Source organism: Hippocampus bargibanti, linkage group LG18 (assembly GCF_051943395.1).
Source record: "Hippocampus bargibanti isolate YZ-2025 linkage group LG18, ASM5194339v1, whole genome shotgun sequence".
NCBI lineage: Eukaryota > Metazoa > Chordata > Actinopteri > Syngnathiformes > Syngnathidae > Hippocampus > Hippocampus bargibanti.
In genome coordinates this window covers 988806-1016804 of record NC_142751.1, presented here as the reverse complement: position 1 = coordinate 1016804, position 27999 = coordinate 988806, and the positions used below count along the sequence as shown (strand labels likewise).

Below are 27999 nucleotides of genomic sequence, written 5' to 3'. Positions count from 1 at the left end.
GCTGGAAAAGGTGGTGGGCAGGATGCGTAGGGTCAAGTAGGACTTTTATTTTTTCAAATATGGACAATATGGATGAAAAGGTTTCTTCAGCCGTCATCTCTACTTCTTTGAAGGTGTCGGACGTCTCGCTTCTTATCCAAGAAACTTCATCAGCAAACTAAAGTCTTACTGGTAGTTTAGGCCACATATATATATATATATATATATATACAGTAAAGTCTCGTTATATCGATATCGGATATATCGATAGTCCCGGTTATATCGATACTATTTCTATGCACGCACGGAGAAAATTACATGCAAACAGGGTCGGATATATCGATAGTCCCGGTTATATCGATATTTTTTCGGACTCCCTTGAATATCGATATAACGAGACTTTACTGTATATCCCTATTGTCCAGACATGGCGGTGCCGGACTCTGCTATGATAGGTCCCTGCTCTCAGGTTGGGTTAGGGTTAGGGGACCACTCCCTGCAGCTCCACTGATTATTCCTATTGTTCTGACTAACGACTGGCCTGATTGCCCCACTTCCACCGGTATCACCTCATCGGTATTCCTAATCCTATTTTGCCTAATTAGGCTATTGTATGAACGATCCAAATTGAACCTCACCCCACCAGACTGGTTTAATGAAGGATTTAGTTGTTTTATGAAAATCGCTTCTTTTACTCCCCTTTCAAACCATTCTGTTCTTTCGCTAAGATTTTAACCTCATTGTCATCAAATGAGTGGTTGCTAGCTTTTAGGTGCAGATGTACTGCTGATTGAGGCCAACTAGTATTATCCCTGCGATGTTGATAAAGTCTTTTTTTGAGAATTTGTTGAGTCTCCCCAATGTACTGCTCTTTACAATTTTCATTCTTACAATGTATGGAATAAACTACATTACTTTGTTTTTCATTTGGCAGACTATCTCTTTTCGTCAATGGATGCTACAGCTGCGTGTTTGCTTTCAACATTTAGCTTGTAGTTGACATGCACATTCCACCATGATGTCCCTGATCCACTGGTGGAAAGACGCTTTGATCCTCTCCTCTTTCATCTAGAACTGCTTCATGTCATCACAAAGAGGGTACAGCAAGTCCTGAAGAATGAATTTCTCTCTGTGTCTTTGTTTTGTCATATTATTTAGTATTTAGTTGTTTTTTTTTCTCGTTTGACTTCAAGACGGCGCCGCGAGAGTGGCGGCCTTTCCAGCAGCTCATGTATTTCGTTTTCCTTCTTTCATTCCTTTCATCACTTTGCTGCTGTGAAATGTAAATTTCTCCACTGTGAGACTAATAAAGGCATATCCAATCCAATCTTTTGGATGCACTAATTTCTGCCTTGACGTGTTTATCGGTTTGAAATAAGTCGGAATTTTGTGTTGGCAACACAAAATTGTAAAGAGCAGTACATTGGGGAGACCCAACCTGAGAGCAGCGACCTATCATAGCAGAGTTCGGCACCGCCATGGCTGGACAGTAGGGATATATAGATAAGGCCTAAACTACCAGTAAGTCTTTAGTTTGCTGATGAAGTTTCTTGAATAAGAAGCGAAATGTCAGACACCTTCAAATTTGTACAGATGACGGCTGAAGAAACCTTTTCATCGATGGATCACTCCTGTACGACTGAGTGCTTACACAGACGTATGGAAAACATGCAAACTCCACACGGGAGAGCCGGACCGGGAGCAATCGAGGGCAAATTCCATCTGAACCAATTTTATTTATGTATTTATTTATTTAATTTAACTTTTAATGTCTTTTAGCAGTGTCTGAAACTCATGACAAAAAGTTAGCGGATACCAGGGCAGAAAACTTTGAAAAGTTGCCTGCCCGGCCATAAAGTTGCCTGTCCCGTTTTTCACAACTTGAAACACCATAAGACATCGATCCATCCATTTTCTGTACTGCTTCTTCCTAATTAGGGTCGCGGGGGTTGCTGGAGCCTATCTCAGCTGTCTTCGAGCACGAGGCGGGGGACACCCTGAATTGGTTGCCAGCCAATCGCACCATAAGACAACTAATGGCAAAAAAAACATTGTAGCAAAGTATTAAGGATTGATTTTAATTAAGGATGTAGCTACTACAAATGCTCCCTTGCTTAATTGATGGTAAATATCCCTTGCTGATGATTTTGCTCCAGTTGTCGTTGGTCAATATACTGTTCGTCATGTTGCACAATGCAATGTTTGTGTTGCGACGTCTGCTACAAGCCACGTGAAGTCCTCTTGCCACGATGCTTTTAATAATTATAATAATAAATTTTATTTGTAAGCCCCTTTCAAAACTCTGAAGTAACCTTTACAGTCACGGGATGATGTACGTTTACCTTTTGTAGCGTCATAAATTTTGTTAGTTTCTTTTGAATCTCTCTTCTGGGGCTGAGGTTCTGTGCGTCTACTTTGGAAAATGATATGCAAATGCATGACGTTATAACGCTCGGGAAAGTCCGGAAACACGAAGCAGGCTTCTGATTGGCTGCTGTGCCGAGGATGCAAATTGCCAAACGAACCGAAATTCGGAAATTTCCAAACCGAACGCAGGTTTTGAAATCGGAATCATTTATTCCGATTTTGAAATCTTTGTTCAAACGTTTGCTTTATGAATGAAGCAAAGTTTTGATTTGAAAAAAAAAATCTTTCCGTGTTTTTTTTTTTTCTTAAAAAAGTTGTCGGCCACCCGGGCAGAGACGTTTTATAAGTTGTACGTAAAAGTTGCACGTCCCGGGCGTCCGGGCAGATGTTATTTCAGACACTGCTTTTAGCGTGAACAGCGTCAAGTTTGAAAAATGAGTCAATGACTAACCTGCAGACTGCCTCTGGGACAGTACTCGGTGATGATGCAAATATTGGGGGGGTCGATGCAGGCTCCAATGAAACGGGTCAGATGGTTGAACTGGACGTCTCTCATCTGGAAAGAAAACAAAAACACAGTCAAACTTTCCGCATGTCACATTTCTCCATCGCAGTTTTTTTTTTTTGTTCACAGGATGTGGACTGGCACTTCATTTCTATTCAGACACGGAATTCTCCCTGCCAGCGTTTCGTCAAAATGTTCTCACTTTGCACTCGCTTAGTTGGCACGTTTTCTACACGCGGAAACCGATTGGTGCACGGGGGCACCTAGTTGAAACGTGCAAGTGCATAATTTGGTCATGGTGCTTATGAATGAGGCAGTGTGTGTACTGCGGCAAAAAAGAAAGAAAGAAAATAAATACACGGAGGAGCCTCCACCACTAAGCAGAATCCGTTGGTGTTAATTTTACCTGGCATGTAAGGTTAAATACAATTGAATCTTATCATTTGTGATTTTAAAGAATCCAAACTTGGGTGCGGAAAATGCTACTGGACCCTGCGCACCCTGCCCACCACCCTTTCCAGCTAGGCAGGCTACCGATCCACGTGCTCCAAATCCAGCAGACATTTAAACGCCTTCTTCCCCCGAGCCATTAACTCTTTAAAAAGTAACCCAAATACACCTGTATAGTGCCTCTTTGCAGTTTTTTTGATAATGATACTAGTGCAGCGTGTTCTACCGGAAACCAATTCCTTGTGTGTTCTACATACTTGGCAATAAAGATGAGTCTGATTAAACACCTTGAGACTTGCTTTTAATGAAAAGCAGTGCTAAAAAAATATGTTTTGCAAAAGCAGCGGCCAGTAGATTCAGCGAGTAGGTGAGTTTTCACGACTGACAGCAAAAATCCAGAGTCGCTTGCTTCTGTTTGAAAGCCTGGGTGATGTTAGCCTACCCTTTGCCCTATATAATTCCTCCCCGCTGAACAGTGATGTGTTTGGGGAGGGGTGGTATTGGGGGTGGGGGGCCGGGGTGTGAGCAAGGAGACAAGTGGTTAAGTTTCCACTAGCAGCAGAGCAGCCCCTCATCTGGTGGGCTTTTTTCACCAGCTGAGGTTTGACAGGCAATCCAACCTCTGGGAGGTCTGACAAGTTGCTAACCCAGACACCCCCCCCCCCCATCCCATCGCCCCCCCCCCCCCCCATGTCCCATGAGGCCTGCTGACGAACTGAAAGGCCACACTGGCTTCCAGGAAGCCTTGATTGATCTTCACGTGGCAAGTTTTAAAAAAAAATCCTCCTCGGTCTCACTCATCATGTCAGGTTTTGCGTGTTGGTAGCTGGTTGGACCCCCAAAACGCAGAAAAGCAGAAAAATGTAGAACGTGGGTAGAGTGGAACAAAACTCACTGAAATCAAAGCCAGGAAAGGCAAAAAATTGAGAGGCAAAACAAAACATGACACGCATTGACCCAACCAACAAAGGTGGAAGGGACGCCAGGACTAAATACAAACAAAGGGAGCAGACAACCACAAACATCTGGACAAGACCCAAAGGCGTGAAGGAGCCAGCCCACTGGTTCAATTCCAGGGACACAGATCACATTAAAAAATTACATACAATACAAAATTCAACCAAAAAAATTAAATATTCAACCCCAAAAAATAAATAAAGAAAGAAAGAAAGAAATTCTCCCCCCCAAAAAGGAAATATGTTTCTGTACCTTTTGGACTCAAATCAATTTAAATGAAGTCATTCACCGCCATTACCAAATTTTTTGGGGAATTCAAAATATGACATTCCAGAATTTGTTGGGGTTTTGTATTTTCACGCTTGGGTGCCGATAAAGCGCTGGCCATGGCCTCTGGAAATGTTTTTTTTTCCCTTCCATAAGGTGGAAGCATTTCCATGTTAGTGCTTTGTTCCACCGTCAGATTGTTGTTAAAGAGCGATATCAAACAAAATTGCATTGTATTTTGTACATCCGCCCCCATTTCAAGCTCATTCAACTCCAGATGCATATCATTTAGGAATTAACATTTTTTTTTCTGATGAAAGAAGAGCGTCCAAAGTTTCTGACGCTGAATTGGATCTTTATGTCGTCTTAAAAGTCAATATTGTGTGGGTCCTGCGATTGGAGTGAAAATGACAAAAACCCTGGCACTGGAGCGGACGCCTATTTGCACATCGATTGGCAGTGAATGAGTTAATTGTCAAACATCTTTCATCCAATGGGAATTGTCATCCGGTACGAATAATTCCCTGAGAAAATGACTTCCCGGAACCAATGGAGGGCGCCGATCCAATGACGCCGCAAACTCACGCTCGACGCTTTTGGATAACGCGCACTCACATGTTTGAGTTCCAGCAAAACTTGTCTGGTGAGCTCGATCCTCTTCTTGTTGACGTGTTTGATCGCCACCAGGTTGCCCTGCAATCAACAGCGCAAATTATGAAGCTGCCACGGCTAACAACCATGCAAATTACTTTTGTTTTTTTCATTAAAAAGGCAAGGAGAGCAAATCCAGCCGCCCATTAAAACGGAAAACGTGTGTTGATTGGATCCAACGTGATCTTCCAAATCAACTTGATGGTACACTTGCTTCTAATTCAAAGGATTTGGACCTCATCGCCATGGCAACACATCTCACATGCGCTCACATGAGCATCTGTCTAATATTAAACAAACTTTTTTTCCAGCTTTTCAGACTTTTTTTTTTTTTTTACAGCTTGGTCTATTCTATTCAAGCCGATGCATATGTGGATCAGAATCAGAATCAGAATCAGAATCAGAATCATCTTTATTGCCAAGTATGTAGAACACACAAGGAATTTGTTTCCGGTAGAACACGCTGCACTAGTATCGTCGTCAAAAAAAAAAAATGTGTTGCAGCTTGGAATTGAAGCGGATTTACGACCCTGATCCACTGCTGAAAAGGATGCTTTGATCCTTGTCACAAAGAGGGTACAGCGAGTGCTGAAGAATGACTCTATGTGTCTTTGTGTTGTCATATTATTTGTTATTTAGTTTTTTCGGTGTGTTTTTGGCTTCAAGGTGGCGCCGTGGGCGTGGCTGCCTTTCCACCGGTTCCTGTATTTTGGTTTTCTACTTCTTTCTTTCCTTTCCTACTTCCGGGTAGAGTGAACGCTGCTCACCCGCACACAAACAAAAAGTTCTTATCTTATTGAAAGGTGCTAAAAAATGAAATGTATTATTATTATTAAAGATGCCGACTTTATAATTTAAAATAAAAATCCCAAAAAATCAAAAGTGGCGATTTTTTTTCCACTATTGCGACAATTAACAAAAGGACGAAAGTCGTCTGCGAGGGCCGACGGTTCAAGGATGGGTGAACATCGTACCGAAATACTCAACAACTGCGTCTGTCTCATTTTTAAAGAGACAGTGATTGTTTTTAAAGAGTTCAATGTAAAATGATGTATTCAAATCAATTGCTGTTATATGTAAATATCATCCGCCACTTTTAACACACCAAATCTGGGCCCGTTTGCAAACTCTTTTAGACGCCCCTGATTTAAAATGATCTGTATTTAGTGCACCACTTAACAAGGCGAGCAGCAGCATTATGGACCAACTGGAGATGCTTGATGGAGGATCATGCGACTCCAAAATAAAGCCGTGATGTATTCACAACCATCTTCAGACTCAAAAGCAGAATTTGCAAGGCAAAAGAGATTGCGTTTCATGCTAGCGGGAAAAATAATTATTCTCATTATTGCGGCACTTATAATAATCTATTCGCTAGCTGTGAGCTATCTTTTCGCTGGCGAATGGCTAGATATTCTCTAGCTATTGGCTATCTGTTCGCTAGCTGCTAACTATCTATTCGCTAGCGAATGGCTATCTATTCGCTAGCTATTAGCTATCTATTTGCTAGCTATTAGCTATCTATTGGCTAGACAGCTAGCTTGCTATCTATTTGAGTTTCTTCCGGGTTGAGTGAATGCTGGCGTGTGTAGCTGCCGCTGTTCACCCACAGAAAAAAAACTGATGCTGTGACTGTAAAGTGATCTTGGGAGTTTTGAAAGGCGCTTAGACATGAAATGGATTATTATTATTAGTATTATTGTTATTATTATTGTGTTTTTTCCCCTCACGCCTCCTCCACCATAAAGAAACAAAAAGAAATTGATTGTCATGGTCGAACTGCAAGGCGGGAGTGTCAAAAAAGACACGGAGGAGGAGGACGAGGAAAAGGGAGGTAAAAAAAAATCTGGGGCATTCTGCAGCTCACATTCTGCAGCAACGAGCTCAATTCGCCCACACGCTTTCTCTTCTCCAGCTTTCTCAGTGAGGGCGCGCACGCGTAGGTGGCAAAAGACTGAGTCCAAGATGTCAGAACTCACCAAGCCTTACCTTAAAATAGCCCGTTTTTGCAAAGAGCTGATATTTTCCATGAGCGGTTATCAGAGAGCCGTAACTGGAGCCTCTCTGAGGAAAAAAAAGAACGAGAACAGTGAAAAACGGTGTTAGCTTTTGTCTGTTTTCAGTCAAAAGAGGACGACATTCCATCCACTTTGCACGCTGCGAAATAAATTCATGAAAAAAAAGAATCAAGCAAGTCTATTCGGGTCTTCAAAATAGCAGTTGAAGGCCTCGGCCAAATATGTCCGTGCACTGTGTTGCGGAGCGTCACCATTTTGGAGAGAATGCAAAAAAAAAAATGTGGAAATTGGAAACTGTGATCTGGAAAAGACATTGAGGATTCAAACCATTCAGCATATGATGTTGTTCTCCAAAACACACTTTGTTGTTTACATTGAAACACGACTTCCATTCATCACGCTTCAAAACGCAGCGGACAAAGTTGCCATGCCAGCAAAGCAGGAAAAAAATATGATCATAATCATTACAATTAGGAGTAGTAGTAGTAGTAGTACCCAGTAATAGTAGTAATTATTCATAGTAATAATAATAATAATACAGTAAAGTCTCGTTATATCGATATTCAAGGGAGTCCGAAAAAATATCGATATAACCGGGACTATCGATATATCCGATATCGATATAACGAGACTTTACTGTAATAGTTATTATTATTGTTATTATTTGGAATAGTAGTAGAAGTAATTATTAATAGTAATAATAATACTAGTTATTATTATTATTATTGTTGTTGTTATTGTTGTTGTTATTATTTGGAATAGTAGTAGTAATTATTAATAGTAATAATAATTATAATAGTTATTATTATTGTTATTATTAGTCGTAGTAGTAATAGTAGTAATAATAGTAGTAGTATTAATAGTAGGAGTAGTAGTAGCAAGAGTAGTAATAGTAGAAGTAGTAGTAAGACTAGTAGTAGTAGGAGTAGTAGTAGATGGTGTAGTAATAACAGTAGTAGTAATAATAGTAGTAGTGTCAGTAGTAGTATCAAGAGTAGTAATAGTAGTAGTGTTAGTCATAGTAGTAGTAGTAGTAGTAGTAATAACAGTATTAGTATTAGTATTAGTATTAGTATTAGTATGAGTATGAGTATGAGTATGAGTAGTTGTAGTAGTAGTAGTAGGATTAGTAGTAGGAGTAGTAGTAGTAGTAGATTGAGTAGTAGTAATAGTACTAGTAGTAGTAATAGTACTAGTAGTAGTAATAGTTGTATCAGTAGTAATACTAGTATCAAGAGTAATAGTAGTAGTAAGATTAGTAGTTGTAGTAGTAGTAAGATTAGTAGTTGTAGTAGTAGTAAGATTAGTAGTAGTAGTAAGATTAGTAGTTCTAGTAATAGTAGTAGTTGTAGTCATAGTTTTAGTAATAATACTCGTTGTGTCAGTAGTAGTACTAGTATCCAGAGTAATAGTAGTAGTAGTAGTAAGATTAGTAGTTGTAGTAGTAGTAAGATTAGTAGTAGTAGTAAGATTAGTAGTTGTAGTCGTAGTAGTAAGATTAGTAGTAGTAGTAGTACTAGTAGTAGTAGATGGAGTAGGTAGATGGACTATTACTAAATAGTAGTAGTAGTAATAGTACATGTAGTAGTAATAATAAAAATAGTAATAACAGTAACAGTAGTACTAATAATACTAGTAGTAGTCATCGTAGTAGTAGTAGTAGTAGTAGTAGTAGTAGTAGTAGTAGTAGTAGTAATATATATAATGCTGTGAAATGTAAATTTCTCCACTGTGAGACTAATAAAGGCATATCCAATCCAATCCAATCCAATAGTAGTAGAAAATGGAGTAGTAGTATTAGTAGTAATAGCACATGTAGTAGTAATAATAATAATAATAATAATAATAATACTTATTATTATTATTATTATTATTATTATTATTATTATTATTATTATTATTATTATAGTAATAACAGTAATAGTAGTAGTAATAATAATAATAATAATAGTAGCAATCGTAGTAGTAGTAGTAGTAGTCGTCGTAATCGTAGTTGTAAGAGTTTTAGTAGTAGTACAATTGGGAGTCATTTGTTAGCCGCAGTGTCATCAAATGAGCCGCTGAAATACGGACGGGGCCGGCCGGCTTTTACCTGTGAGAGCGTGAGACGACTGCCGGCTCGTTTGTGGTATTTATTGGGGCTCTCGAACTGGAGGTCCTCCCAGCGAATCCTCCACAGCATTCCGGCAAGTTCTTTCTCCAATTTCAGTTTCCTGCAAAAGTGCAAAAGTGCTTTTTGCAACCGTTTTGGAACCCACTTCCTCAATTTGATTTTGCTTTCAGGTCAAGTGTTGGATTTGAGCGTGGCCGAGGGGAGGCATCTTTCCACTGAATCGTCCAAAGCCTTCCACCTTTTTGGGACTTTTTACACGTGTATTTTTGTATTTCGACAGACGCGAGAAAAGTCCTTTTCCCTCCCAACAAAAAAAAAGACAAACGAGCAGAGCACACACATTCCAACACCGTCTAAAAGGTGTAAAACGCTTCCAGATGGCTGCGAGAAATTATTGCAGCGCTTGCAGAACCCTCTTTTATTTTGTTTCATTTCACTTCACTGACGCTTGTTTGTCTCGACAAATAAATATTGCGGACGCCGTGCCGCCGTGCATCCACTATGAGGACATCAAACCAGTGGTGATCCCCTAGCCCCATCCGTCATGAGAAAAAAACAAAAAAAAAAAAATAAAATATATATATATATATATATATATATATATATATATATATATATATATATATATACACGAACTTTTCACCATACGATAATTAAATTGGCAAGAATATAATCTTGGAATATGTTTTCGGGAAACACATGGAGCGCCATAGTGGCTGGCGAACTAGTTTTCTGCGGATGAACACCAAACCGCACAGCCGAACAGCGCCACCGTGGCTGCCGGAGTACTTTTCTCTGAGTGCACATGTGGCAAACGTGGTTTGCTATCGAGTGGATACTTTTGATTTTTTGCGACCAAAAAAGACCCCACCACAGGCTAAAGTGTAGCCGAAGAGGACAAAAAAATATATATATTATACATAAAATAAGGTATATGTTGTGTAGATTTTAAGGCTTATTAAGTAGAAAATGATGTTTTATGAGGACCTGTAATGGGATTATTCTCATTTTTCATGGTTTCCTATGGGAAATTAATGTTTGGAAGACACACTTTTCGCCTTACACGCACTTTCTGGGAATCAATTAAGTTTGTAAGCCAAGGTATCACTATGTATATATATATATATTCTATTTAAAAAGCCTGGGTCATGGACCTCTGGCAACCCAAGTAGCAAAGTGTGTGTCTCCACAGTGGGCCTATTGTTTGATAAATCTCACATATGAATACCTTTTGCTGGAACGGGCCCACTATTAAAATATCCGAGCCAGAGGAGCTCCGCTGAACGTCCATCTCACACAAATACAGTCCAAAATCAACCGAGGCAGCCTGAGTGGACATTCGCTAAAATTCATCTTGATTTTTTTTTCTTTTTTGTGCCAAACAAAATTGCGATCAATCTATTTCGACCACCTGCCATTTGAAATGGATTCAAAACAATAAATTAAAAAAAACTCAAATATTGGTTGACGTAAGACAAAGCAAGACGGGAAGGAAAACATTCCATTTGGACAGATTGTTTTTATTGAGCTGGCTTTCAAAAAATGTCGATGTTGCATGTATTTTCACAGGGATAACACACACATGTACATTTTTGTTTTTTTTAGCAACAATTCCCCATTTTCCAAGTAGTAAAAATCCACCTTGATATAGTTCACAGTATAATATTATTCTTCCACCAATCCCGAAATTGCATAACCCCAGCACTTAGACATAATCCGAGTCTTGACCTCAGCACTTAAACATATCCGAATACAAACAATTTTTTGTTACATTCATGAAAATACAAAAACAGCAGCACCGAATACATCTAGGATTAAGACTGCTGGAAAGACTGCATCCTTTCTCCATATTTTCATTCAAATGGCACGGCAAATAAATAGTCATTGTTGCCATGGGACAATTCAAATCAAGCGTTTTAGTGGCGATTTGTAGATCAAGTAGTGAAGACAGCAGCTTTTTGGTCTGGCGTGACGGCGGGCCGGGCCGCTGCGCCGCGCGTCTCCGTGTCCGTCGGCGAAGCTCGGCTGGCGTCTGCGAGAACAGAGAAGCTCTTGTGAGCGTCGGGCCATCAAACATCCTGAAAGCTCTCCAAATGGTGCAATTCCAAAACGCTTTTTCAGCCACGCCGAGTGACTCCAACGTTTGTGCGTCAGAAAAGATTCTAGCGGAAATGTTTGGCGCTATCGTGCTAAAGTCCCCCGCGCGAGTTCGGTTGTTTGACGGACATGTACAGTCCGATCTGGTTGCCATCGCGGGTGGTGGTTGTTAGCGTTTCCGCTCAAAATGGCCGCCGCCGACCACGTACACAGAATACAAATTACAAAAATCGATCTGTTCTCATCAAGTTTAATATTTCCAATGCAAAACGTTTTCCAAAAGGCATTTCACAACATTTACCGGCCAAGCGTCCAACGTCATTTAGTTCCAAAGGAAGGCGCTGTGTGCTTGTTCAACTGGGTGCTGCAAAAAGAAACACAAAGAGGGGAAATATTATTAAGCTCATCACAATTTGGAGTATTATTAGATATGTTTTTTTCCCAACATGTTCATGAACTCATTCACTGCCATTTCCTGAATTTATTCGGGAATTGAACATATGACGTGAAGCGCCATTCCCCAATTTGTTCTGGTTTTAGTTTTTCTTGTAGTGGAGGGGTGCCGATAAAGTGCTGGTCAGACCTCTGGCAGTGTTTTCCCTTCCATGAGGGGGCAGCATTTCCCCTTTTTTCATGTTAGCGCTTTGTTACAGCTTCAGCTGTAACAAAGCGCTACATAAACCAATATGTATGTATTGTATTTTGTACATCTGCCCTCATTTCAATCTCAGATAACTCCAGACTCATAACTCAGGAATTAACTCTTTTTTTCTGATGAAAGAAGAGCGACTAAGGTTTCTTACGCTGCACTGAATAATAATAATAATAATAATAATAATCAGAATAATCAGAATAATAATAATCAGAATAATCAGAATCATAATCTCATCTCTCATCTCATCTCATTTTCCATAGCGCTTATTCCTCATTAGGGTCGCGGGGGTTGCTGGAGCCTATCCCAGCTGTCTTCGGGCACGAGGCGGGGGACACCCCGAATTGGTTGCCAGTCAATCGCAGGGCACACAAAGACATACAACAGTCACTCTCACACTCACACCTAGGGACAATTTGGAGTGGTCAATCTGCCTGCCATGCATGTTTTTGGAGTGTGGGAGGAAACCGGAGGACCCGGAGAAAACCCACGCGGGTCCGGGGAGAACATGCAAACTCCACACAGGGAGGCCGGACCGGGAAACGAACCGGCGACCTCTGCACTGTGAAGCCGGTGTGCTAACCACTTGACTACCGGGCCGCAGAATCATAATAATACATTTCATTTATAAGCGCCTATCAAAACTCTCAAGGTCACTTTACTGTCACCGGGTGCGTTTTTCTGTGGGTGAGCAGCGGCAACCACACGCGCCAGCGTTTACTCAACCCGGAAGTAACTCAAATAGAATAGGAAGGCAAATAGATAGAAAGCTAGCTAGCAAGCCAATAGATAGTTAATAGCTAGCCAGCTAGATAGCTGGCTAAATACAGCACTGAAACAACTTAGAAACAAATTCAATCTGTACAACGTCAATGAGTCTACGGTGCGTTACATCAAGAAAGACGAGTTGTGTACCTGTAAATATTCTGTATGTGGATAGTGGACTGCTTACTTTATTGCATTAGAGTTTTATACTGTACCACAAACATTTACTGTACTTCTTTATGCATATCCTGTACTGTGTTCGACTAAATTTGGCCTTATAAATATTTTTTTTGTACTCGTACACGTGTAAATTTACCAATACATGTAGGGTACACTACATCGCTGTTTTTCATCTATCGCGGGTTGTCCCGGTCCGCATTCACCGCGATATACAACAGATTACTGTATAACGCCAAATTGGGACTTTTCTGTTGATGTAGTCCTAAAAGTCAATATTGTGTGGGTCCTGGAATTTAGGTGACAATGATTACAAACCCTGGAACAGGAGTGGACACATTTTTGCACATTGTCTGGCAGTGAAGGAGTTAAACAATCTAGTAAAAGCTTGGCATGAAATGTTTTTTTTACCTGAGGCGGAAAGCTCCTCCTCCGGCTTTCTTCCGCCATCCCGCTGATCAAAATCCATTGGGATCGGCTGTTGATTGACACTCGGTAGCGTGAAAAGGTCAGCAGCGCAAACGGGATCAAATTCATCGACTGAAGACGTGAGAAGCGATTTGAAGAAGCGACTGACGATTGGAGTTTGGTTTGGCGGAAAGTCACGACGTAACCACGGTGACGGACGGGACGGATGCCCTTGATGCTGACCAATGACGACGTTTTGGAAATTGGCCGCCTTTGATATAAGGTGCGCCAGAAATGAGGGTAAGTCTGAAGTTGTCATTTTCAATACTCACGTATGTCAAAACATCTTGTTCGTTGTATAAAAAAAAAAATTAAAATAAACGTCCAAACCATTTCATCACTCAGAAAAATGCACCTTATTTTTTCATCCAAACGTCAATAAATCGTGAAATGTGCTGAATGTGGCAGCGTTGGTCGTTCAACAGATTTTAAAATGATAGACACGCTGTTTCTGGTGACACTCTTGTTGGCCCAAATAATTTTGTGTATTGATAACAATCGTGATTGTGATTGAGAATACAGTGAGACCTCAGCTTACGAACACCTTATCTTACGAACTTTTCATCTTACGAATGTCAAATTTATGAAAATTAAACCTTGAAATACACACTATTTTCATGATACACACCCACCACGGCTGGTGGAATAATCTTCGACGGAAGAACACCAAAGCACACGACCTTCGGATCTGGTGGAGTGATCTTCGACGAAAGCACACGCCCGAACAGCGCTCCGGCCGGCGCTCCTTTCCACACCCCCTCTCATTGAATGCACACGTCGATCGCCTCCTTGGAGCTTTTTGCTGATAATTTTACTATGATGGGACCGAAAAAAACCACCACAGGCTTGTGTTCAGCCCAAGAAGACACAAAATAAAATCACCGTCGCTGAGGAGAAGGAGCTAATTGAATTGTGCGTTTGTGTGATTTAGTGGCCGAGCACGGCTATGCTAAGTCAACCATTGCTCCCATTTTCCGGAACAGAGAAGCCATCAAAGGTGCGTCTGTTGCAAAAGGTGTTTCCGTGCTCTCAAAGCGACGGTCTCGGGCAATCGAAGAAGTTGAAAAACTTCTGTTAATTTGGATTAATGAAAAGCAGCTATCCGGCGACAGCGTGAGTAAAGCTATTTTATGCGAGAAAGCACGGCTAATTCACGCCGATATCGTCATGCGCCAACCTGGAAGTTCGCCGCTTATTGAGGATTTTAAAGCCAGCAACGGATGGTTCGAGAACATCTGAGGAAGAGGACGAGATGGCTGCAGCATCAAGTGAGCTCATCAAGGCAATGTTGGCAAAGTGGAATGATGTGCGGGCTTTTACCGACCAGTTCCATCCAGAAAAGACTGTGGCTATGACAATCATCAACATGATGAACGATAATGTGATGCCTCAGCTTCGTAAGACCTTACAAGTCAGAAAGCAACAGGTGTCAATTAAGAGGTTTTTAATCAGCAAAAATGATAAGGAGTCTCCAAAGAAGGTGACTCTCCTTCCATAAGCCATCAACGACCATCAAAAAGGTAAATAAAACTTTATTTTACAGCATAGTTTATTTCTTTAATTACAGTCCTCATGTAATGTGCCTCTCTTTCCATACAGCAATTCCCTCTGACCATCAACCTCCAACGCCATTTCATCAAGCCATCAATGACCATCACAAATGTAAATAAAGTGACTTTATTATACAGTGCTGTGTATTTCTTTCATTACAATACAATAGCACATTTATTATACATAGAATAAGGTATGTTGTGAGTAGTTTAAAGGACAACCGACATCTCCGGACAAGTTGTGTCCATAATTTGTAAAATGGCTTCAAATGACTTCTACTGGGCGTATTTTAATAAGATTCCACCGCATATAGCTATATTTTACGTTTTAAGACTCGCACTGAACATTCAGGAAGTCTTGTTTTTGAGTTGGTGACGAGTCCGTACATGACGTCAATAAAGAACCGCCTCCTGACCGTAAAAAAGGCGCATTGTAGCGTCCTTCCATCACGTCAATGTATTTTGCTGTACTGTTTGGTTTGAAAACCTTGTGTTGCACCCAAAAGCCGCCTAAAGAGGGAGTCCAAGCTCCATGGAAGGAATTTATCAGCCTGTGGAAACGGGCTGATTCATTCCTCACAGGAGCTGGTCGCCATTTTTCTGCCTCTTTTGTGGGATGCTACATTGCAGTCCAGATGCTTCAAAATGACACGGAAGGACTTCTTTAATCGATGGCAAACATTTTTGCTTTCCTCTTCAGAACAATTTGAATCATATTCATAACTGGATGAGTAACAAGAAAGCATCTTCTCCGAATCTGAAGCCATTGTTTGGATTCTCCAGCAATGCAAGACGTCTTGGCGTGACGTCACGAACTGGGGGCGGGACTTTCTGAAAATGCCCAATTCGCAGCTCAATTTTTTGCAGATTTTGGACACTTTAAGTCATTTTTATTGGTGTTTTGCATTTGAATAAAAATATCATACTGCGTGTTTTGGGTATTTTAGATGCTATAAAACGTTTTTCTGATGTCAGTTAAAAAACATAAAAGTGACGTCGGTTGCCCTTTAAGGCTTATTTCGTTGAAAAGTATATTTTATGGAAACCCGGGAACAGATTATTCCCATTTTAATGGTTTCCTATGGGATTTTTTTTTTTGTGATACACATCTTTTTGGCTTACACACTCTGTCTGGGAACCAATTAAGTTTGTAAGCTGAGGTCTCACTGTATAGTCGCGCTTGGAATTGAAGCGCATTTACAGGGGACAGGAGATGGGGGACAATATTTTTTCGTCAATGGATGCTACAGCTTTGTGTTTGCTTTTGACATTTAGCTTGTAGCAGGATGTGCACATTTCACCATGATGTCCCTGATCTACTGGTGAAAAGGAAGCTTTGATCCTGCTTCATGAGACAATGAGGCTGCCGAAAGTGCTTGAGATTGAATGCCTGTCTGTGTATTTGTGTTGTCATATTACAGGTAACGTCCGACGTACGACCACTCGTACTTACGACCATGACCTCCAGACCCTATTTTTAAAAATTTAATTCTACACCTGGCACGGCAACGTGATAGCAGGCCGGCAACATGTTTGACAATTTTGGCCAGCCAGCCAGCATCTCATTCTACGACAGCAATCGACCGTGTCATGGCACCAGAGGGGGAGTTTGCGTGTCATTTAGTCTCCGAGTCTCTATTGAACATTTTGAATGGATTTCGACTTACGACCATTTTGACTTACAACCGTTTGGTCGGAATGGAACTCAGTCATATTCGGATATTACCTGTATTTTGTTTTTCTACTTCTTCCTTTCCTTTCCTCTTACATTAATCACTTTGCTGCTGTGAAAGACTAATAAAGGCGAATCACGTAAATGGATAAATTCATTCCAATGTAAATTTCTCCACTGCGAGACTAATAAAGGTAAATCCAAGCCAATCCAAATTGAAACAATGACAAGAAACTAGATAAGATAAGAAAAGGTTAGTGTTTTTTTGTTACCCCCGACCCACCTCATCCCAACAATAATTCTGATCAATTAATAGGGTAACGCAATCGTGTAAAAACTGTTTCAATAAAAAAAAGAACATCACAGTCACTTCTGGCAGGAAAATCGCACCAAACAAGCCAGCGATCAGCTTGGCCAACTAGTTTTCTTCGCAAGGCAAATGAAAACAATCAGCAATGAGTCAAATCAAACATGACACAAGCTCGGATGTGTTTCAGTCTCCCCCCAGCCTCCCCTTCAACCATTAAATCCTGAGAAGGAATAAAATAAAAAACATGGCAAAGAAGCCGTCATCCTGCCGCTGTATAAAGCCATCAAGTACGTTTACAAGCGGCAAAATGACTTGAGTTGCACATAATGGGACTCATGAACAAAAAAAAAGACTTCAAGACAAAACATAGCGTGTTTTCCGGTGTATAAGGCGCACCCAAAAGCCTTCACTTTCTTCAAAAGTTGACCCTGCGCCTTATTTGCCGGTGTGGCTTGTATGTGAAGTCATATTGAGCCACAGCAGGTCTTGCAACAAATCTCAGCAGCTATTGACGCACCCCCCCACCCCCAGAAGAATTATTGCGTAACCTTAGCCTCTACTGCAGGGGTCGTAACCTATGGCTCGTGAGCCATATATGGCTCTTTTGATGATTGCATATGGATCGCCGATAAAACTAAATACATATTCTCGCTTTTTCACCGTTCATTTCCAGTTGGGGCTGCAGTTGGTGGAAAGCACGATTTTGATTGGATGACACTGACCTAGGTTGGCGGAAAGCGCAATGTTGTTTGGTTGATACTGGCCGTCATGTTGAAACAGGTAAATGGCCCTTTAACTGAGCCTGACGAGTAAAAAAAAATAAAGACAAGTACGCTCCAGCTTGAATGCACCGGAGGATTCGCGATTCTAATTTGCAATGAAACAATACCATCGATGAAACAGTCGAATGTCAGTGACATTTTAACAAGCCCCATGTTAACGTTAGCATCAATACACTTCTGCGAGAAGTATATTGCAGATAGCAAGTGTGGAAGCTAATGAGCTATGTGCAGGCTAGCTAGCAGTAACTTTGCCTCTGGACCGGCAAATTGAATTTCATTCCAATCGTTTTCCTGGATTTTTACCAAACACGAGGAACGGAAAACCATTCATGTTAACGGTGAGTACTATCACAAAGTTATTTTAAATCATACATTCTGACATTTTGTTGAAACGTGGCCGTGCGTGCATGCGTGTTTGCGTGCGGGTGCGTGTGTGTGTGTAGAATTAAATTTTTAAAAATAGGGTCTGGAGGTCATGGTCGTAAGTACGAGTGGTCGTTAAGTGTGTGCGCGGCGTGTGTGTGTGTGTGTGCGCTTGCTTGTACTTTTATGGCTCTCTTTGTCAATAAGGTTCCCGACCCCTGCTCTACTGTAATGCCTTATAATCTGGTGCGCCTTATATTTGGAAAAAAAATCACTCATTGAAGTTGCGGCATATTGTCCGGTGCGCCTTATATTTGGAAAAAGTTTGAAAATACACTGTCATTGGGGGTGCGCCTTATACTCCGCTGCACCTTATAAACCGGAAAATACGGCATTGATATATTATATTTGGAAAACATTTTTCATTCATTAAAGAAGTGCCTTATGGTCGGGTGCGCCTTATATATGGAAAACACATGAAAACACACCATTCATTGATGGTGCGCCTTACACTCCAGTGCACCTTATACACCGGAAAATATGGTATTTATATATAGTGGGGCCTCGGCTTACAAACACCTTACCTTACGAACTTTTCGGTTTACGAATGTCAAATTTAAGAAAATTAAACCTTGAAATACGCACTACTTTTCGCGATATACACCTACCACGGTTGGCGGAGTGATCTTCTGATCTGTTGTACTGATCTTCGGATCTTCGGCGGAAGCACACAACCAAACAGCGCTCCAGCCGGCGCACCTTTCCACACCCCCTCTCTCTTAATTCACACATCGATCGCCTCCGAGGAGCTATTTGGAGATAATTTTGCTATTATGGGACCGAAAAAGAGCGCACCACAGGCTTGTGTTCAGCCGAAGAAGACACAAAACAAAATCACCGTCCAGGAGAAGAAGGAGTTAATTGAAAAACACAAACGAGGTGTGCGTTTGTGTGATTTAGTGGCCCAGTACGGCTATGCTAAGTCAACCATTCTCCGCAACATAGAAGCCATCAAAGGTGCGTCTGTTGCAAAAGGTGTTTCTGTGCAGTCAAAGCAACAGTCTCGGGCAATTGAAGAAGTTGAAAAACTTCTGTTAATTTAGATTAACGAAAAGCAGCTATGAGTAAAGCTATTTCATGTGAGAAGGCACGGCTAATTCACGCCGATATCGTCATGCGCCAACCTGGAAGTTCGGCGCTTATTGAGGATTTTAAAGCCAGCAACGGATGGTTCGAGAATATCTGAGGACGAGGAGGAGATGGCTGCAGCATCAAGTGAGCTCATCAAGGCAATGTTGGCAAAGTGGAATGATGTGCAGGCTTTTACCGAACAGTTCCACCCAGAAAAGACTGTGGCTATGACAATCATCAACATGATGAACGATAATGTGATGCCTCAGCTTCGTAAGACCTTACAAGTCAGAAAGCAACAGGTGTCAATTAAGAGGTTTTTAATCAGCAAAAATGATGAGGAGACTCCAAAGAAAAAAGAAGAGAAGCCACACCAGAGCTTAAGTTACCAACAGTCCTCAACGACCATCAAAAAGGTCAATAAAACTTTATTTTACAGTACGGTTTATTTCTTTAATTACAGTCCTCATGTAATGTGCCTCTCTTTCCAAACAGCAATTCCCTCTGACCTCTGACCTCCAACGCCATTCCATCAAGCCATCAATGACCATCACAAATGTAAATAAAGTGACTTTATTATACAGTGCAGTGTATTTCTTTCATTACAATACAATAGCACATTTATTCTATATAGAATAAGGTATGTTGTGTGTAGTTTTAAGGCTTATTTAGTTGAAAATTATATTTTATGGACACCTGGGAACGGATTAATCTCATTTTAATGGTTTCCTATGGGAATTTTTTTTGGGGATACACACTTTTCGCCTTACACACTCTGTCTGGAAACCAATCAAGTTAGTAAACCAAGGTCTCACTGTATTATATTTCGAACCCTTTTTTTTCATTTATTAGGGGTGCACCTTATAGTCCAGTGCACCTTATACATGGAAAAAGTTTGAAAACACACCATTCATTCGGGGTGCGCCTTATATTTGGAAAACTTTTATATACTGTATTATGTTTGTAAAAATTTCTTCATTCATTAAAGTTGTAAAGTATGGAAAAAGTTTGAAAAGGCGCCTTGTAGTCCGGTGTACCCTATATATAAAGAAAACACTATTCATTGGGAGTGTGCCTTATATTCCCGCGCGCCTTATACACCGGAAAAAACGGTAGTTTCAAATTTAGCGTTGAAGAGACGCCTCAAAAACCTGAGGCAACCATTTTGATTGTTTTTTTTTTTTTTTTTTTTTACCCCCCAGGCATTTATTAGCCCGTGTGTGAATCGTTAATTCCACTGACATTTCGATTCCACCCGAAAAAAAATGAAAATAACAAAGAGAGTGACCGGACTTGACCATCATGGCGCGAGAAAGGTGTTTCGGGCCCAGCGTGACAGCTCACACGGAAGTTTAAAAACACACCTTCCCACTGCTTTAAGATGGCGGCCTGCTGGGCCCGTTTCTGCGGCAACCATTGTGAAAAATACCACACGGGACCCAGCCGCTGTAAATCTCTTTCCAATCGCAGATCGCTTTGTCGCCCCGTTTAAATCAACTTTACATTTCGGGGAGGGCGGCGTGGAGCCAGTGCAGCAGCGTCAGCGGCAGTGGCGCGCTTTTCGCCCACTCACCTGTAAATGAGGAAACTGGAAATTCCAAAAATGATGAGCGCCAAGCCCGATCCCACCGCCACGATTCCCAGAACGGGCAGCTGACCTGGAAACAGGGAGAAGGATTCCTCATTCGCTTTGTCTCTCATGTATTGGACCGCTCACACATTTGAACATTAAAAACAATTATGTCAGTGGGGGCGGGAGGCAAAAAACAACAAAGTACAACAACCTAGTTTTAAAATCGTTAGCATGACACGCTACACTTCACACAAGATACAAATCATATTTCCATCCTCATATGAAGACTCATAATTCCCAAGAATCCAAATACCGTATTTTCCGGTAAGGCGAACCGGAGTATACACTCAATAAATGCTGTCTTTTCAGATTGTTTTCCATATATAAGGCGCACCCGACCATAAGGCACACCTTTAATGAATGAAAAATGTTTTACACATATAATATATAATACTTTTCTCAATATAAGGACAACCGGAGTATAAGGCGCACCTCAATGAATGAAAATCATTTTCCAAATATGTACTAATAGTTTTCCAAATATAAGGCCCACCGGAGTATAAGGCGCACCCCCAACTAATTGTGTCTATTCAAACCTTTTCCATATATAAGGAGCAGCGCACTATAAGGCGCACCTCAATGAATGAAAATCATTTTCCAAATGTAATATATACTAAAAGTTTTCCAAATATAAGGCTCACCGGAGTATAAGGAGCACCCCCAACAAATTGTGTCGCACCCAACCATAAGGCACACCTTTAATGAATGAAAAAGGTTTTCCAAATATACCGGAGTGTAGCGCTTTTGGGTGCGCCTTATACACTGGAAAATACGGTAATACCGTTGCGCAATAACGATCATAGATAGACTGTGGAAATTGCGTCAAGTGTTATAGAGCTCATGAAGACATTTGGTCAAGGTCATCAGGGGACTTGAGATTTGAAGGGAAGCATCCGATCGTACCGTCATTGCAGGAGGGGTCATCCGTGGAAAACACACAAGGCGGGTTATCCAGCGGTGGGCCCCCACTGGCCCACTGGATCTTCTCCGCCTGGGACCAAATTATCTCTTTCGTGGTGCCATTGTAGTAAGCCACCAGCTGCACAAACAAAGACAAATATGGATTACTTTTTTAATCAAGGACCAAAATATGTCACAAATACAGTAAAGTCTCGTTATATCGATATTCAAGGGAGTCCGAAAAAATATCGATATAACCGGGACTATCGATATATCCGACCCTGTTTGCATGTAATTTTCTCCGTGCGTGCATAGAAATAGTATCGATATAACCGGGACTATCGATATATCCGATATCGATATAACGAGACTTTACTGTATTCAGTATGTCATTTTCTGCATTCAAATTCTTGGCAAGGGTCATGTGACACCTGGAGCTGACTGGGGATGCATGGGACCGCCCCGCGCGCAAATATTCACATTTGAAGTTGTGAAGAAGAATTTAACTCATTCACTGCCAGACAATGTGCAAATATGTGTCCACTCAAGTGCCAGGGTTTTTGTCATTGTCACTTGAATTCCAGAAGCCACACAATATTGACTTTTAGGACGACATCAACATTCGATGCAGCGCTTTTTTTTTTTCATCAGAAAAAAAGAGGTAATTCCTAAATATTATGGAGTTATATGAGCTTGAAATGAGGGCAGATGTACAAAATACAATACTATTGATTTATATAGCGCTTTAACAATAGCTGAAGCTGGAACAAAGGCTTACATGGACAAAAGGGAAATGATGGCCCCTTGTGGAAGGAAAAAAAACTTTGGCCAGTGCTTTATTGGCAGCTAAGGGTTAGGTGTTAAAGGCTTAGGGTTTTCGGGGTTTCAGGCGTATGCTTTTTATGCTTAGGCTTTTCAGACTTAAGGTTTTTTGGCTTTCAGGCTTTTAGGAGTAACCGGCTTAGGGTTTTCAGACTTAGGGTATTTTGGCTTTCAGGCTTGGGCTTTTCAAGTGTTTGAGGTTTAGGGGTTTCAAACTTCAAACTTTTTAGGGTTTTTTAATTTTTTTTAATGTATTTAGGTGTTTTAGGTTTTTAGGCTTTTCAGGGTTTTTAGTTTTTTTTTGGTTTTTTAGGTTTTTAGGCTTTTTAATTTTTCGTTTTTTGTTTTTTTTAGGGTGAAGGAAAAAAAAAAAAACAGAAATGGCGCCGTACGTCATATTTTCAATTCCCGAGTAAATTTGTGAATGGCAGTGAATGAGTTGATCTACAGCACTTTGGAATGGAATCAATAAAAGACGCTCGTGGAGAGTCCGAAGAAGCGAAAATTGCAATGTTGAAATCTGCTCTTTTACAAACACGCCTTCCAATTTTCCGGGAAGTGTTTGAACAAGATGTTATGTCTGTGGAAATTTGCGTTTGTTCATTCAGAAGAGGTCCAAAGTAGCGCTGTCAAAGTCTGTTTTTTTTGTCGCGGGATCTGGACTTTGATGCTGCAACATCTGTTCCCCTGCTGTGAAACATGACTCCTGACGTTGATACACGAGGGTCTTTTGGGGAAGCGTTAGGGTGGGGGGGGGGGTTGTTTTGCTTTCCCGTCATGCTTGTCGCACGTTGTGCCCTCGCTCTTTAAACCGTCAAGGCCCGTCCGCCCCCGCGATGGCTCATCCAAACAATGCAGATGGCGGACGCTTGCAGGAGCTCAGTACAACGGTGAACGGACCGCCAATGAACATTTTTGATGGACCTCAATCTCAATTTCCCATGTGATCCAAACCTAAAACAGCCTTTGAATCAAAGTCAATGCTTTCAACAATGAGTTCGTTCAACAATGGACTTCTTTTGAGGGTTTTATTTGTTGTTAGCCTAGCATAGCCGTTGTGTTAGGTTACAATGTTGCGCAATAAGGTCAATATTTAATTCCGTTCGTAATCGGTAAAATTAATAGGTAACTGTTAATGCTAATATTAGCGTGTAAATATTATAACCGAACAATTTTTGGTGTCATGTCACGCCCAACAAGTTAGCCAATTAGCACTTTTAATAATAATAATAATAATACATGTCATTTATAAGCACCTTTCAGCCACAGCGCCAGCGTTCGCTTTTGGGAGTTAAGACAGCTATCTAATAGCTATATAGCTATCCAGCGAGCTATCTATTGGATATCCTTTAGCTATCTGTTGGGTAGCTAGCTAGCTTTCTTTCTATTTGAGTTGCTTCTGTCATGATCTGGTTGGCGACCAACGGGTGGCGCTGTCGGCCCCGCCTGCACCTGCACAGGTGCTGGTCGTCCCGATCATTGGCGGACTGCCACGTTCGGATTGGCGACCAACAGGTAGCAAAGTCAGCCCTGCCTGCAGCCTCGCAGGTGCTGGTTGTTTTAATCAGTGACACTTTAAAGGACTCCCGGCACGACCATCCGGTGTCGGTTCATTGTTTGTTGCATGCTTTGTCTGCAATCGCACGCATTGTATGCTGTGCATGTGTTTGTTTAACCTTGGCGGACTTTTACTGTTGGTCTCCTTTTGCTACTTTGTATTTTTTCATTCAGATGATTTTGATGTTTTACATTTTGTTCCTGCTGACCTTTATTTTAATACAATTTGTCAAACACAACCTCCTGCTCCCTCCTGCCTGCTTTTTGGGATCCGCACCGCCATCACCACCTTGCAAACCGTGACAGCTTCAGGGTTGAGTGAACGCTGGTGCGTGTAGCTGCCGCTGCACACCCACAGAAAAAACTTATCCTGCGACTGTAAAGTGACCTTGAGAGTTTTGAAAGGCGCTTCTAAATTAAATGTATTATTATTATTATTATTATGGGTGTTTTGGGAGGGGCAAACTTCCAAAATGGCGTCCTCGAGTGGGAGTTTTGCGAACCGCTGCCATTCACACTAACCATATCAACAATGCATCATTTTGCTAAATACGAGCGATAAAGCCAGAACTGGTTACTCCGCCAAACGCAGGACCCGAAAACCCGCATGAGAATGAGAAAAGCAGGCCGGCGGTGACGGAAGAGTGCCAATTAAAGCCAAAGATAGACAAGAACGAGGGCTCCCATCTCGCTGCCTCAGAGGACCTTGATGAAATTCGGACTCAAGTCCAATGGAGCTAACCCACTTTTTTATTTGCACTCAAAGAAAAAAAAGGAGGGGCGGGCAGGGGAGGTGGTGTTTAGCACATCACAACACACAAAGATTTTCCTGCGACCGTGGTCGAAATGTGAGGTTTGAAGCATGTTATCATTAGGGAAGTCAAGAGCCCGAGTATTTGTCAAGACACTAATGGCCAAAGGATGTGGTGTCCACCCACCCATGCGAAAGCCTCCGTTCTCTCCAAGTCACACAATTCAAAAGATATTCAAAAATACATCAAACAACAAACAAACAAATGAACAAATAAACTAATAAATACATACATAAATGGAATGCAATAAACAAATAAATATCTACATAAATAAATATTTATAAATAAATACATACATACATAAATAAATACCGAAAAATACAACACACAAACAAATAATAAAATAACAATAATAAATACTTAAATAAATAAATAAATGCAACACAAAAACTAATACATGAATAAATACACACATAAATAAATAAACACATGAAGAAATAAAAATATAAACACATACACAAACACAAACAAGCAAATAAATAAATACATTAATAATTTAAATAAATACAGTAAAGTCTCGTTATATCGATATCGGATATATCGATAGTCCCGGTTATATCGATACTATTTCTATGCACGCACGGCGAAAATTACATGCAAACAGGGTCGGATATATCGATAGTCCCGGTTATATCGATATTTTTTCGGACTCCCTTGAATATCGATATAACGAGACTTTACTGTACATAATTCGAGCAAAACACAAAAAGAAACATAATCAATAAATAACTGCTCAAAAGTAAATAAATAAATAAATAAATAGATAAATAGATAAATAAACAAAAAAAACTCATATATGAATAAATACACACAAAAATAAATAAACACACCCATAAATAAATACATGAAGAAATAAACAAAAAAATAAAAACAAACAGACCCGCAAAGGCGCTTAGAAATAAAATGTATGTATTATAAATAAATAAATAAATAACTAAATTGAAAGAATGGGTGGACTTACCCCATACTCTCCCGCGTCCTGGTTGGTCATGGCCCAAAGGTTGATGTCTATATCCCTGGCGTTTTTGTGGTCTGTGGTAACAAGACCCGTCACCCCTGGCGACAACATCCAAAGCAAAGGTCCGGTCAGGCCGTGCCATCTTTCATGCCTTCTTAAAATGGGACATGCTTGGAGGAATAAATCTCCGTCTCTTTTTACGTGGTTGCGGACATGGCGGTGTTTCATTTTTATGCTTAGAAAGGTCGGCATCAATTTTGGGTGACGAATGGAGCAGCTGTGCTACCAAACAGGCACGTAAGCACATTTACTCACCCCAGATTTGGCGGTTTTGCGTTCTCATTGTGATGTTGATGCCGTCGTTTGGAGCTCCGCCTTCAGCCAGCGTTTCGTCCAAGGCCTTTGCGTACAGCACAAAGCCATCGTAGAAGCTGCCGGCGATGTAATCCATCTGCGAAAAGAAAGATAGCTGATCTTATTGAAGGAGTCCAGCTGAATTCCAAAATTATGCGGCCATCCTTTGTTTACCAGCGACGGTTCCAAATGCACGCCGAAATCCTGCTGCGCTCTTGCGTGGAGTCGCTTCTGAAATTCTTTGTACTCTGGATTGTCGGGGGGTCGGTATGTGATGATGAAAACAGACTATAGGGGCACAGAGAAAAAAAGGAGGGGTGAAACATCGTTCAGCAAACGATCAGAAGGTTTCTTCAGCCGTCATCTGTACTTCTTTCGCTTCTTATCCAAAAGGCTTCGTCAGCTAACTAAAATTTACCGACAAGGGGAGTAAAAGAAGCTATTTTCATAAAACAGCAAAACACTTCACCATGGTGGGGTGAGGTTTAAATTGGATCGTTCATAAAACAGACTTCTTAGACTACATAGGCTTACTTATTATATATACTGATTTATGCTGCTGAGGTGATACAAGAGCAAATGGGGCAATCAGGCCAGTCGTAGAGCCCATAATCAGTGAGGACAATAGAAGTAATCAGTCCGGACAATAGAAGTAATGAGTGTAGCCGCAGGGAGTAGTCCTCTGCTCCCCCCCAACCTGAGAGCAGGGACCAATCATAGCAGAGTCTGGCGCCACCATGTCTGGACAGTAGGGATATATATATAGGGCCAAAACTACCAGCAAATTTTAGTTTGCTGACGAAGCCTCTTGGAAGCGAAACGTCCGACACCTTCAAATTTGTACAGATGACGGCTGAAGAAACCTTCTCATCGATGGACCACTCATGTACGACTGAGAGCTTACACAGACCCATAAAAGGCAGAATAGCATCTTCTCTGGTGATTACCGTGGCAACCCTCCATTGCTTTTAAATACTTTTCTACATCGGTGGTTTTTATGTACGCCTCGATAAATGTGAACTGACTGATCCAAGCTCTTCATTCAAAATGACAGATCATGTTCCATACAAAAATAACAGGTGCATTTTATTCCTGCCCCACTCATAAAAAAAGTAATTTTAATAAAAATGGCGACAACGGACATCAGCCTCCATGATACTGGACGTACCTTAAAGACCTTAATCGGATCGGCCCACTCCAGATCAGAATTCTGCCAAGGTTTACGTTCTGTCAAACTTTCGGCAAAAACATCCAAATAAAAAATGGCGTAGTTTTGTGGGTCGGGGATCTCGCTGTGGAAGAGCTTCATGATGTTCAGGAAGGTGTCCAAGGGGCCGCAGATGTACACAACTGCGGCGGGAGACAACAACGACAAGGTAAGCAAGAATAAATGATACCTCCCAGGAAAACGACAGGTCGGGTCAAGTAAACATCACGGATCTATTGTGAAATAATTGTGATTTTTGCATGTTTGAAACATGACTGAAGCCAAAAAGTAAGCAGAGCATTCATTTCACTCCAGCATTAACACAACGCATGATCAAGATGAAGAGAAAAAAATCAATCTGGAGGACATCGGCATGGAAGTGACACCTTCAATTTTTCTCTGTAGGAAGTACTGTATGTTGAATGCAAAAAAGGGGCCCTAGGATTGACCCTGGAGGAACACCACGGGAAAGAGGGAACAGA

General features: G+C 41.0%; 1 protein-coding gene across 1 annotated transcript in view; it reads right to left on the bottom strand.

Annotated features, from left to right (window-relative positions):
- The window catches only part of npr2 (natriuretic peptide receptor 2), a 52518-nt gene that overhangs the window by 16113 nt on the left and 8406 nt on the right, over positions 1-27999 (bottom strand). The window contains exons 2-11 of the mRNA XM_089019913.1: positions 27479-27660; positions 26485-26598; positions 26272-26407; positions 25960-26054; positions 21811-21946; positions 20848-20932; positions 9287-9407; positions 7166-7240; positions 5141-5218; positions 2798-2902 (exon numbers count right to left, since the gene is read on the bottom strand). Of these exons, the coding sequence (XP_088876039.1) occupies positions 2798-2902; positions 5141-5218; positions 7166-7240; positions 9287-9407; positions 20848-20932; positions 21811-21946; positions 25960-26054; positions 26272-26407; positions 26485-26598; positions 27479-27660 (1127 nt within the window). The remainder of the gene's footprint in view (positions 1-2797; positions 2903-5140; positions 5219-7165; positions 7241-9286; positions 9408-20847; positions 20933-21810; positions 21947-25959; positions 26055-26271; positions 26408-26484; positions 26599-27478; positions 27661-27999) is intronic.